The 12,897-nt window shown below is 43.2% G+C and overlaps 1 protein-coding gene across 1 annotated transcript; it reads right to left on the bottom strand.

The window, feature by feature from the left end:
- Positions 1-987: 987 nt before the first annotated feature.
- On the bottom strand, positions 988-7,542 carry boka (BCL2 family apoptosis regulator BOK a; the record flags this gene model as incomplete). Its single annotated transcript, XM_080537303.1, has 4 exons — positions 988-1,113; positions 3,032-3,234; positions 6,716-6,844; positions 7,320-7,542. The coding sequence occupies 4 exons, from the start codon at positions 7,540-7,542 to the stop codon at positions 988-990; spliced, it is 681 nt and encodes a 226-aa protein (XP_080393429.1).
- Between the last annotated feature and the right edge of the window lie 5,355 nt (positions 7,543-12,897).

Below are 12,897 nucleotides of genomic sequence, written 5' to 3'. Positions count from 1 at the left end.
GTTGCCATATTGCACAGTAGTGTTATTTCACATTTATTTAAAGTGTCGCAGTTTGCAGGCTTGAAATGTACATGTTTGTGCCTCAGCACTACACCTGATTTTTTCAGCAGATTATTTTTCAGCAGATTATTTTTCAGCAGATTATTATCAGATGTTCCTTCACAAGACTAGAGACAAATAAGTAATGTTTTGCATACAGTTGTGTGGGTGTGAGACAGGGCCTTGTCAATGTGTCATTCTGTCAAAGGAACCATTTACACAAAGTTCAATATCTCACATTTAAAACTTTATTTCTGAAGACACTCAGTGCTGCATGCCAAATATAACGTGTTATTCACAGAATAAAATGTACAATATTTGAAAAATAAAATCTATCAAAATGTCACACACACACACTTTATAATCTCTCTAAAGGATTTCCAATTCAAACTGAAGAATTCTTTTAAATTCTTTTTCATTCATCAACTCAATTCATAGATCATCCACATGATGTCATCTCAGGTGTTCAGGTCATTCTTATTCACTACCATTGGAGGCGGTATGACGCCTTGCAACAATAATAATACAATAATTGTGATACTCTATCTAGCCACTGGGGGGCCATACCCTGGTCTGAGATAATGCACAAAACTAAAAGTCAAATGAAAATACATTTTCCATTGCTTCAAATGAAACATTTGTCCAGGAGGAATAAAAGCACATCTCTCTCTGAGGGGACCTGGGACACTGCAACTAGAATACCTGCAGGCTACGTCACAATATCTTACAATAAAAGCTCAATAAATATCCTAAAAATGTGAAGCAAACAAGACAAGGCTGATTCACATGGATGCTCTTGGCCGTGTGCGTGTGTGAAGGCCTGGAGGCTCGTCAGAGGCCCAGTGCTCATCAGTGCAAACGTCTGCAGGTGTCAAAATAAAAGCAGTGGTGCTTCAGCCGGAGGGTGGCTGTCCTCCGCTGGTGAAACACTACTGTGGCCACGAGTCGTCACTTGTCCCGCAGCAGATAGAACACCATGGTCTTCAGGTAGTGTCCACAGGCGCAGGCCGCAGACACCAGCCAATGAGAGCGGAAGCTGGGATCAGTGTTCACCACACATTTAGTGATGTCAGCCTGTGAGGGAGGAGCGGAGGAGAGGAGAGGAGAGGAGGAGAGGAGGAGAGGAAGAGCGGAGGAGAGGAGAGGCAGCGTTTAGCGTTTAGAGACAACTTCAATTGAACTGACATGAACAGAGATCAATGTTTCAAATGTATTTGAGAGACATAAGGAGCCAATTGTTTCTCAAGTGAGAAATGACTGTGAGTCCCTCAAAATGAAGTCATTTTAAATTCAAGTGGAGATAGTTAACAACTTCAGTTTAGGAGCAGAAGGTGATGGGTGGTCAAACACAGAAGAGGAGATGCTGCCAGTGTTAGGTTGGTGTGTTGGGTCAGGTTGGGTTAGGTTGGGATGTTAGGGTCAGGTTGGGTTAGGTTGGGTCAGGTTGGTGTGTTAGGGTTAGGTTGGGTTAGGTTGGTATGTTAGGGTTAGGTTGGGTTAGGGTTAGGTTGGGTCAGGTTGGTGTGTTAGGGTTAGGTTGGGTTAGGTTGGGTTAGGTTGGTGTGTTAGGGTTAGGTTGGGTTAGGTTGGGTTAGGTTGGTGTGTTAGGGTCAGGTTGGGATGTTAGGGTTAGGTTGGGATGTTAGGGTTAGGTTGGGATGTTAGGGTTAGGTTTGCACTTACATCTACACCAATACACCACTTCTAACAATATAGGTCAAAGGTTTTAGAGACAATACAATCACAGTAAGTATATAGACATGACAACACTTTTGAATGATAAGGAAATTCAAAATAATACATTTATCAAGATCAAAAATAGACATGACTGTCGTAATAACGTTTATATTAAAATTAAGTATACTGGTATCTGATAGTTCAGCATTTCCCTCTCAGTGTTGTAGTAGTACATCTCTCTATCAGTGTTGTTGTAGTACATTTCTTTATCAGCTGCAAATTCCACATCAACATCTTGACCTTCATTTAAAGTAGGCTAGTAGGCTAATCCTCATGGTGATGGACTCTGGTCTGTAGCCTAACGTACTGTAACACAAATTCAAGTAAAATAAATAAATAAAAACAAATAGAAAGTAAAAAAAAGATTGAAATTGCAATAAATAATAACTAGGCCATTTGTTCCCTGAGGCTGGTTATACAATCATTGTCTCCCAGTTTGTGACGCCCCACTAATCTGGAAGAGCAAACTGACTTGGGAACGCTGGCAGCAACACAGGGAGGGAGGAGGAGGAGGAGGAGGCATAGTTATCTTTAATGATGTTCATATTCCTTCATATTGGCCGTTTGGGCCTTAGAGGAGAGGAGCTTTGTTCACTTTAAGCGTTGCCAGCAGAGCAGAACAGATCTAGACAGAGGCACCTCGCCAGGCCTCAAGCACCAATTCAGCACCACCAGGCTTTCAGCAGATTATTATCAGATGTTCCTTCACGAGACTATATAGAGACACATTCTTTTTACCCTTTTCCTCTTTGTGAAAGGGGCAATCTGGGATTCAAAAAATAAAGCTGTCTCTCCACCACTTATTTGGGTAAACAGCTAAGGGACGGGGCTGGAGAAATGTAACCACTCACATTCATAAACGCAGCTATAGATGCAACGACTGACAATGATCATTAAAAATTATCCCCTCCCCCCCAAACCACCATGATGGTATGATTCGGTTGTTAAGTCTGACGTCAAACGTGACGTTTAGCAATTTCCGGGTCCAAACCAGAAATTCCCAGAGTACCAGTGTACTACAGCGGTAGAATGACAGTTCAATCGTTTTTTAGACTGGGATCTATTCATACAACAAGGGACGCAGCACCTTCCCGTTTTCCCCATATTGTCAGGGTCTTTGAGCCTCGGAAAAGCGCTATACAAATATAATGAATTATTATTATTACTGCGGCATTTCGAAGAGAGCGCCTCAGCCAACGTTGGACCCGGAAACACGTCACGACTTAACAACCGAATAGAGTAGTGTTCCTCTTACCCAACCCCCTCTCCTCTTCAGCCAGGACACCAGGCTCTTCCGTACGAACTCCCCCATGCAGTCCACGATGGTGTGCACCATGGCTGGATGACCATGTCTCACGCAGTCCACCGCCAGAGCCCCCGCCACCGCGTACAGGGACACCACCTTCCCCCACGTCACACCTGGGGAGAGACAGAGAGAAGCTAAAGATGGCACGGGTACTATGGCCTGGTACGGCACGGGTACTATGGCCTGGTACGGCTCGGTGGGCAGTGGAGAAAGGAAAAAGAACCGGGTCGGCCCGGTAGTGGGAAAGCGCCATAACACTACAGCCACTCCTCCACCACAGCACACATACTGTAGCTTTACACACAAAGTATGAATGAATGAATGGACTTTATTGTCATTGCTACAGTACAGGTACCAAACAACGACATTTAGGAGGGGTGGCTCCCCTGGTGTTAGGAAGAAAAAAAAAATCACAAGAAGGGAAGGAGCTGGTTTACATAAATAAAGGCTATGTACACTATCCACTGTACTATACTGTACAGATAGTCGACTAGGGTTGTCATATTGCACAATAGTATTGTTTCACGTTATTTAAAGTGTCACAGTTTGCAGGCTTGAAATGTACATGTTTGTGCCTCAGCACTACACCTGATTTTTTCAGTCCAGCAGCTGCCATACAATATCTTACAGTGCAATATAGAAATGATATAGACATCATAATTTCCCAATCTAATCCTGCAGAGCTATTCATTACATAACAATCTACACGGGATTCTCAAGCAGGAGTGTGAATACAACTGCAAGTGTCTCGTGGTCCATTTTTGTAGTGAGTCTTTTGTAGTTTCTGTAATATGAATGTTTTTATTTCTAGCGTATTGTGTCTCATAACTTGAAATTAGTAATTATAATTAAGTAGTTAATAATTTAATTAAGTAGTGCATCTTTTCTTTGCACATTATGGCAATATTGTAATCTGTTTTTATTAAATGCACTTACGTACACTTACTGTGTATTCTGTATTTTGATCCTTTTGCAACTTGTAATTGATTGAAACATCCTGTATCTTACTTTTACTTGTTATGTTACTTGCTATGTTACTTCATTTATTGTTGTAAGCTTTTCTCTGACGACCTCCAAGCCTAATATAACGCTACAGCAAGGAGGCAAAATCACAAACACAGAAATAAGCTTAAGTCTCCAATGTGACTTAACACAAAGACATTGCTAAATGCAGTAAATACATGTCCATGTCCAATGGGCTCCAACTATTGACAGATTTCCACCAGTTGAACGGTGCCAAATAATTAAATTTTGCCATTTAGCAGACGCCTATAATCCAAAGCGATTTACAATTACAAATTACAGGGACATTCCCCCTGGAGTAACTGAGGGCTAAGTGCCTTACTCAAGGGCACACTAGTAGTGGTGTGGTTTCAGGCGGGATTTGAACTTAACAAACTTCAGATCACGTCCAACTCACTATCCACTAGACCACCACTACCCCCAAATGTGCCCCTAACCTCTTTCAATCTTTCAGAATCATTAATTTATAGCAAAGTCAGACTGGATAGCGTGTGCCAACGGAGACGTGCGTGACAAAGCCTACTAAGTGGAGCTCTGTGTGTCTGTGGGATCGGAGGGCTGGAGGGTCTGTATCTCCGTGTCAGCAGCTCATTTAAAGGGGAGCAGAGAGACAGAAGTTATATAACTGCAGAAGCAGCAGCCAGACATTCGGCGGCCGACATGCCTATCTGCCCACGAACAAGAACACACAGATACATCTGAAACAAGGCTGGCTCCAAAAGTGTTGCAATACTCCTTATTAGCTCAGACAGCAGTCATTTATCAAACTACAGTAAATATTCTTGTTTTAAGTACAAGGCCTTTATGTACCCTACCATGTATGGTCAGGTGTTCAGAGTCTAACCCACACTGAGACCCAATGGCCTCATTCCCAGTTGGCCTGTAGAAATATAAATATAAGCTTTATAGAAATATAAGCTTATACAACTGATATGTCATGTAGAAATATAAGCTTTATAGAACTGATATGTCATGGAAATGGTTGGACTGCGTCCAATGAAACTGTCAACTGTCATTCCCATAATACTATACTAGGGCCGTCTTAATATAGCTAGACTATGGTATGGTCACTCCTGTTCCACCTAAAAACAAAGAGATGCTTCAAGATTGAGGTCCCACATATCTTACTGTATACCTGCTTACATAAGGTTAAATAACCCTAACCCTTACTGTCTACCTGGTTACATAAGAGGTGGAGGAAACTCATAGCTAATGGGGACATGGTGAATGGGTGAGAGATCCCAGTAGAGCTGGACTCTTCATACCTTGTGGTTTTATTAAATAATAATAATAATAACTTTGATTTCTATAGCGCCTTTCAAAAACCCAAGGACGCTTTACAATTCTAAAGGGGAATGGTCAGACAGACAAAACAGAAAACAAACAAAGCAAAACAGAAACAGTGACTAGGGGCCAAATGGTAAACTACTGTTGCCCACTACTTCCTCTTCAAAACGCTGGGCAGAGTTACAGGTCTGTGTAACGTATATGATGTCTACCTCTGGTTTGCTCAGCTGTGAATCTCATTTTCTCCCTCAATCAAGTGATGAATATTCAACTGCGCTGAGACAAACACAGATCGTATTGAGACTTGTGCTGATGTAACGGGGTAATGGTCCAGTTCTGATTAACTGTTTCTGCTGAACTTGACGTCCACTTATGTCTACCACAAGGGAGAGTAAAGGAAGGCTTGTCTAAGAGAGAAAGCCCTCTGCTCTGCCTCTCTGCCAGCTAACAGGATGCCCAGATATGATCTTCTTTCACCATCCTGTTCTGGCCGCTGTTAAACTACAGTTAGGCTAGTTTACGGCGAAACAGTATAGACATTTCAGACAACCCTTAGGCCTGGTGTTTGCAATTGCCACTCCTTAATTGCCCTCGCTGTAGGATTGAGAACTGCTCTGCTGTTCCCTGAGGAGAAAGCCTGTTAAAGTTACTGGGTGAACTCCCTGGGTGGGGCCTTTCTTTAGAACCGTTTACAATCAACTCTCACATGGGGACGTTCTAGCCCAATATGGGTCATGAGAACTGGCCTCTACCGGTCCTGTTCTGAACGGTGTCCAGAGCCGCAGGAACCTAAAGGTAAAGGTCTTCACTCTGCTCCTGGATGTCCAGTGTGTTTACATTATAAACAAGTCCCTTATCTCTCTAAGATCAAGACCTCTCTCTCTCTCTCTCTCTCTCTCTCTCTCTCTCTCTCTCTCTCTCTCTCTCTCTCTCTCTCTCTCTCTCTCTCTCTCTCTCTCTCTCTCTCTCTCTCTCTCTCTCTCTCTCTCTCTCTCTCTCTCTCTCTCTCTCTCTCTCTCTCTCTCTCTCTCTCTCTCTCTCTCTCTCTCTCTCTAATCAGTTACACTTCTCCTCAAGTTTAAGTACTTTCATTGTGTTTGCCTAATGTTATGTCATGTAGTTCCTCCTTTTTAAAACACACCTGAAACGACAGAAATGAAAAGGCTACCCTGTTTGCTGCTACCTTGGTTCTCCATTTAACATCTCCACTCATATTTCCCAGAATAGAACTGTACAAATACTGCATCAACAAATTACCAAAATCACACGACAACCAATGTACGGTATTGTAACCATGGTAATTGTTCTTCAACATTGACCTACCAGTGGAGAATATCTCTGCAGCTACAGCCAGGAAGGCGTCGGACACCACGCTCTCAGACGCCACGGTGATGTTCAGCTGACGAGCGACATTACGGTAAATGTTGGGCCGTAGGTACTCCAACTCATCACCTACAGGAAACACAAAACAATTAATGATTTCACTTGTGGTCAGGTGCACAACTTAGACCTTGGCACACGGCACACGGTAGATGAGAGACATGTCTTCATAAAGTAGTGGACCTGTTCAATGTTCCTTAACCCTAACTGGAGATCCCTTATCAAAACATGTAACATTAGGGTAAAAACTGCATACAGTTGTAGTGAACAGATTGAAGAGTGAACAGTCAAACTGTAAGAAGACACTGTTGTTCTCCCACAGGTTACAGTACAGATCCCCCGTGTTAGGACTGGGCAGGACCTAACCCTGCACACTCTGATGTCGGATATTATAAGAGAAGAGCAGTCATGTATTCTACCCCTGCAGACACATTCAGACACTCTACTGTTGAAGTAGTGAATAACACACAACACCACCCTACTGGGAGTGTAGGCTAGAATGCAGACTCAAATAGACTCAAATAGTCTCAATAAATGCCTCCCTTACCTAACCAGAGGAGGACGGAGGACACCTCTCCCAGCGTGCCCCCTGATGCAGCCAGTCCGTGTTCGGGTTTGGACCAGCCTATCCCGGCCCGGTTCAGTCTGGAGTGGATGTAGTCTCTGCACAGCGCCTTGGCCTGGGACACCAGCTCCTTGTCGGTGGGCGAGCGGTCGAACACCTCCATCACCTCCGCTGCGAAGACTGAAGAGCGGCGCAGCATCTCCATCCTATCCTCTCTCTCCTCATAGGAGACCAGCCGAACCCAGGCAGCACCGTGTATGGGTGTCTGAACGCCCCCTGGTAGCACCGTGTATGGGTGTATGGGGTCTGACAGGTCTGACAGCTCAGCTAGGCTCCCCCCTCCTCCCTCCTCCCTCTGGGGGCGGTGCAGATGCAGAAAGGATTTCCCTGTTAAAAAGACAAACATCTCTTTAATTTCTCCTCGTCATGCAACTCCAAGTACAAATCCTCTCAATCCTCACATGGCTCTCTGGTTATTAATGTCAATGTTTTCAGAAGGGAAAATGTGCAATGATGCGCGTGCATGTGTGTGTGCATCCTTCCCTCTCGTGCATCCAGACTCTCCCAGGTCTGCAGAACCACAGAGAGACACACACACACACACACACACACACACACACACACACACACACACACACACACACACACACACACACAGACAGTCTATCAGCCTGGGTTAGTTACCGTGTCAAAACGCTCGAACGCAAATGAATGAATGAGAACGAAACGAAAGTGCGATGACAGTTGGTTTACGATATGCAATATGCATGAAATCAAATCATCATCAATCACAATTAAACACTGTGTCATAAGATAGATAGGAGATCCTCTACGAACCTGTGTGAAGCTCAACGACTCAGATCTCTCAGAAGCAGAAGCTCAGACACTTGCAGGATTCTCAGTTGGTTAACTTGCGCGCTGATGGTTTCCTAATTAATTGCATCAGGCGACTTCTAGATATGTAACTGCAAACCCATCAGTGTCCTCCGATAATAAATGACTGTACTAAATGTTTCCAGGCTCATGTATCTGTATGAATAAACTTGGAACTTGCAGTTCCTCGATAGCAAAAGGCGCAATCGCTCCCTTGATCAGTGAATGATGTGGAGTTGGCTGTTAGTCACGCTCAGAAACGCACCGAGCAAAGTCTCAAAGTCTCAGACCTTCTAAGGAAAGACTCTGGTTCTGTTTGGACCAAACGGCGCAGAGAGAATAACATTGGATCACCGTAAGCCCCGCCTCCTCTCAGAAACCACATTCTCTTAAAGCATGTATCCACATTCTCTCTCTGTCTCTCTGTTCTTTCCAAGGGGTTCCCTCCCTTCCTTCACTAACGGGATAAGGTGATGATCAATGGGTGAAATCTACCAGCTGTGAATTGTGCAATCACTCACCACACCTTGTCTGTCAACAAACAGCAGAAGAAATGGCCTAATCCTAATAATTAACTTAATTATTGCAGCTGGTGCCATGCTATTGTTATGAAACATTACATATTTTGGAGTGCATGGAGCATTTACTGACTAAATACACATCCCTTTCTCAACTATGCATGAGTGAGAAGTGTAGGATAGCCTACAGTAGGCTACTTACATCCACACTGGTAGATATTAGCTACAAAACTGGGATGCATTTCCAGAGAAATCCATGTGCAACTCAATACCAGCTCTTCCAAGAAACTCCTACTGGAAACCCATGTGCCTACAGTCCCCTGCCAAGACATGTCTGATAATTATATCAGAGCGTTGCTTAATGAAAAACAGTCCACTCTGTTTATCTTTATTAGACAATGTCTCTCAATGATAACATTGTGTTTGTATTCAAGTGTTCTCAGTCCCTGCAAGCTGCTCAATGTCAGTAAGAAATTAAGAGGAACATTTAAGAATACATTTACATGTGAGGTCTTATGCTCTTATCCAGAGGGACCTTTCCTAAAGTAACAACTATAGCCTCCATCACAACCATCTCAAGTAAGCCTTTCTATAATAATCAGTGCTAGAAAACTATGACTATAATACTACTAACAAGACAACACAACGTTGAGAACAGGTCCAAAATGACTCTAAAATGTCCCCAGTAGCTTCTATCTGCAGCAGTGTCTCTCTCTAGCCTCAGATACCACCACTGCCTCTTGGTTCTCTCGCCTGAAACTGAATGTTATCTTTAAATAGGAAGCCTCTCTGGAGGCTGAACACTATAGATAGCCTTTGTGGGTTTATCAAATATCAACACACACACACACATAGAACGTTCATCCCTAGTGAGTCTATCAGAACTAATAATAGTAGGTATTTTGAGTTCATGAATTTACTGGAAATGGTAATAAAGATGGCCTTGACTTACCGGTAGGCGTGAGGATGAGACAGAGCGCTACGTAACCTGTAGACATGTAGCCTGTCTATGTAACCTGTCTATGTAACCTGCTCTAACCATGTGTCTCCTGTAGAAATCCGGGGGGGAATATCAATCAACCAAGCACCTCAAACCTTCTGGGAACATAACACAAACATGCAGCTTTGGAGAGGACATATTGTACAAGGTATAGTTGATAGAATATACAGTAGAATATACAGTGGCCTATCTATCTATATTTGTACATGAACAGCTCTGTTCCTGCCCACACTTCCTCCACTCCTTACAGAGTCATCTCTGTGTTTCTGTGGAATGACTCTGTTGTGTTTGGGCTTGCCCACAAGAGTTCCCTCCCTTAGGATCCTCCTTTGTTGATGATTGTTTATGTTCAGGCCTTCATAAGAGTGTGTGTAGTTCAGGGCAGAGAATGATTCCTAAAATAATTTTTATTTTGCGTACCAGTGATATAATGTTCCATCCAACAGCACTGACCAGACACTGAGGTCTGCAGGCCCTGAATGAGAAGGTCTGTTCCCTGTCCACCGCTGGCCAACAGGCAATGCTGCCACCTACTGAACACGAGGATAGGAGGAGGATAATGGTCACAAGATCATCAGTCTGAAGTGAAGTTTCAGTTTATTTGTTCTATGATCAGGGTTTAGTTGATGATGACCTATACAGAAACTCTTTAAGAGACTTTAAAACAGGTCTCTGAATGCATGGTGTCTCCCTCTGAAGCACAACGAACACAAGGCAAGATCGGACTCATCATTTGAGAGTAATTAAATATGAACAGGCTCGGCTACACCCAGTAGAACATGTCTGTAATCTGCTGCTCTGATGGACGGAATTACACATGACCTGGCCCGATAGTAACCTGTTGTCATAGTAACCTGCTGTTGTGATAGTAACCTGTTGTCATAGTAACCTGTTGTGATAGTAACCTGCTGTGATAGTAACCTGTAGTGATAGTAACCTGTTGTGATAGTAACCTGTTGTGATAGTAACCTGTTGTGATAGTAACATGTTGTGATAGTAACCTGTCGTGATAGTAACCTGTTGTGATAGTAACCTGTTGTCATAGTAACCTGTTGTGATAGTAACCTGTTGTGATAGTAACCTGTTGTGATAGTAACCTGTTGTCATAGTAACCTGTTGTGATAGTAACCTGTTGTGATAGTAACCTGTTGTGATTGATAGTAACCTGTTGTGATAGTAACCTGTTGTGATAGTAACCTGTTGTCATAGTAACCTGTCGTGATAGCAACCTGTTGTCATAGTAACCTGTTGTGATAGTAACCTGTTGTGGTAGTAACCTGTTGTGATAGTAACCTGTTGTGATAGTAACCTGTTGTCATAGTAACCTGTCGTGATAGTAACCTGTTGTGATAGTAACCTGTTGTGATAGTAACCTGTTGTGATAGTAACCTGTTGTGATAGTAACCTGTTGTGATAGTAACATGTTGTGATAGTAACCTGTCGTGATAGTAACCTGTTGTGATAGTAACCTGTTGTCATAGTAACCTGTTGTGATAGTAACCTGTTGTGATAGTAACCTGTTGTCATAGTAACCTGTTGTGATAGTAACCTGTTGTGATTGATAGTAACCTGTTGTGATTGATAGTAACCTGTTGTGATAGTAACCTGTTGTGATAGTAACCTGTTGTGATAGTAACCTGTTGTGATAGTAACCTGTTGTCATAGTAACCTGTCGTGATAGCAACCTGTTGTCATAGTAACCTGTTGTGATAGTAACCTGTTGTGGTAGTAACCTGTTGTGATAGTAACCTGTCGTGATAGTAACCTGTTGTGATAGTAACCTGTTGTCATAGTAACCTGTTGTGATAGTAACATGTTGTGATAGTAACCTGTCGTGATAGTAACCTGTCGTGATAGCTGAATGTTCAAATCGGCGACTAATCTCCCGTCCGCAGACATGACGACAGTGACAGGAGGTTGGGTATTTTAGAACAATTCCAACGAAATTCTGCAAGAGAGTTCTGCAGCTGTCTTCCTACGACCATCGAGATGCACATCAATGGAACTGGCAGAACCAGGTAAAGTGGATAACTGTGGTAACTATTGTTCCCAGTCTGGGAGCGCCGCACTCCAGAAACAAGGCCACCTCTCCTCTTTGATGTGTGTTTGAGGAGACGGTCACGTGTGTTCCAGAGGTGCACCGTGCGCGGGCTAGGTCTAGGCGGGTCTGCGGTCTAGGCGGGTCTGCGGTGTTCAACAACTACTCACAAGCACATTCAATAGCTAAGTAGACCACAGTTCAAACAGAGCTGTTTGTAGCTTATAGGGCAGATTTGTCAAGATAATCGAGCCTAGTGCCTTTAATTGGCACAGTTGTTAAAATATTCAATCATTCCTGGGGTTATAGTCCATGCAAAATATGTGGGAACACGAATTCCTTTTTACCACTATCATTTTCACAACACAGAATCCAGCCTTCATTATAACATGCTCTAGTCATACTCTCAGTGACAACAATGTTCCCTACTACCCAGGCAGGGAGGGGAGGGGCTACTATTAGAATTAGGATTTTAGCGTTCATAGCTCTCTTAGATACGCTTTTTTCCTCACCTTGGAAGTGGGGTGAACACTGCCTGGTGTCTGTAGGCCTGTTATGACCCTGGGTTGGGCTAGCTGCTGTCTGATTGTCTATCTTGTTATACACACGGTCAAAGTCCAGAACCTTCTCTAAGGGACACACCCAAGCCGGGAATTTCCTGTAAGTTTTTTCCTGTAAAATCTTCCTTAACAGTGACAGGTCATCTTCTCTGAGGGCCTCTGGAACAGAAGGAGTGACAACTGGGGCAACATCTATGACGTCACATCGGACCACAGAAATAGCTGATTATGGTGACCCACTTTATGAAGTGCTCAAGCATTCTGAAGTCCACACAGGGAGGGGCCGAGACCATAATGTTTACAGTCAACTGTACAAGGTGAAACTGCGCTTTTCTCTGTAATAAAAATACTCCCTGTTTCAGCATTAGTGTGGTGGAACTGTGCCGCTGTCATGCCAGAGTTAGACTAGTAACTGAGCTGTCATTAGACTAGTAACTGAGCTGTCGAACTTCCCCACATTATATTTACACAAAATATTTAGACTTATTTTTTGTCTTTATGTAATGATGAAAGTTTTCAAGAAAAGAATAACCAAATGCTTTGTAAACATACACTTTAATCATATGAAGCA

The sequence above is a fragment of the Nansenia antarctica genome (assembly GCF_963989245.1).
Source record: "Nansenia antarctica genome assembly, chromosome: 7".
NCBI classification, from domain to species: domain Eukaryota; kingdom Metazoa; phylum Chordata; class Actinopteri; order Argentiniformes; family Microstomatidae; genus Nansenia; species Nansenia antarctica.
The sequence above is the reverse complement of the archived record's forward strand: the minus strand, read 5'-3'. Positions and strand labels throughout refer to the sequence as shown.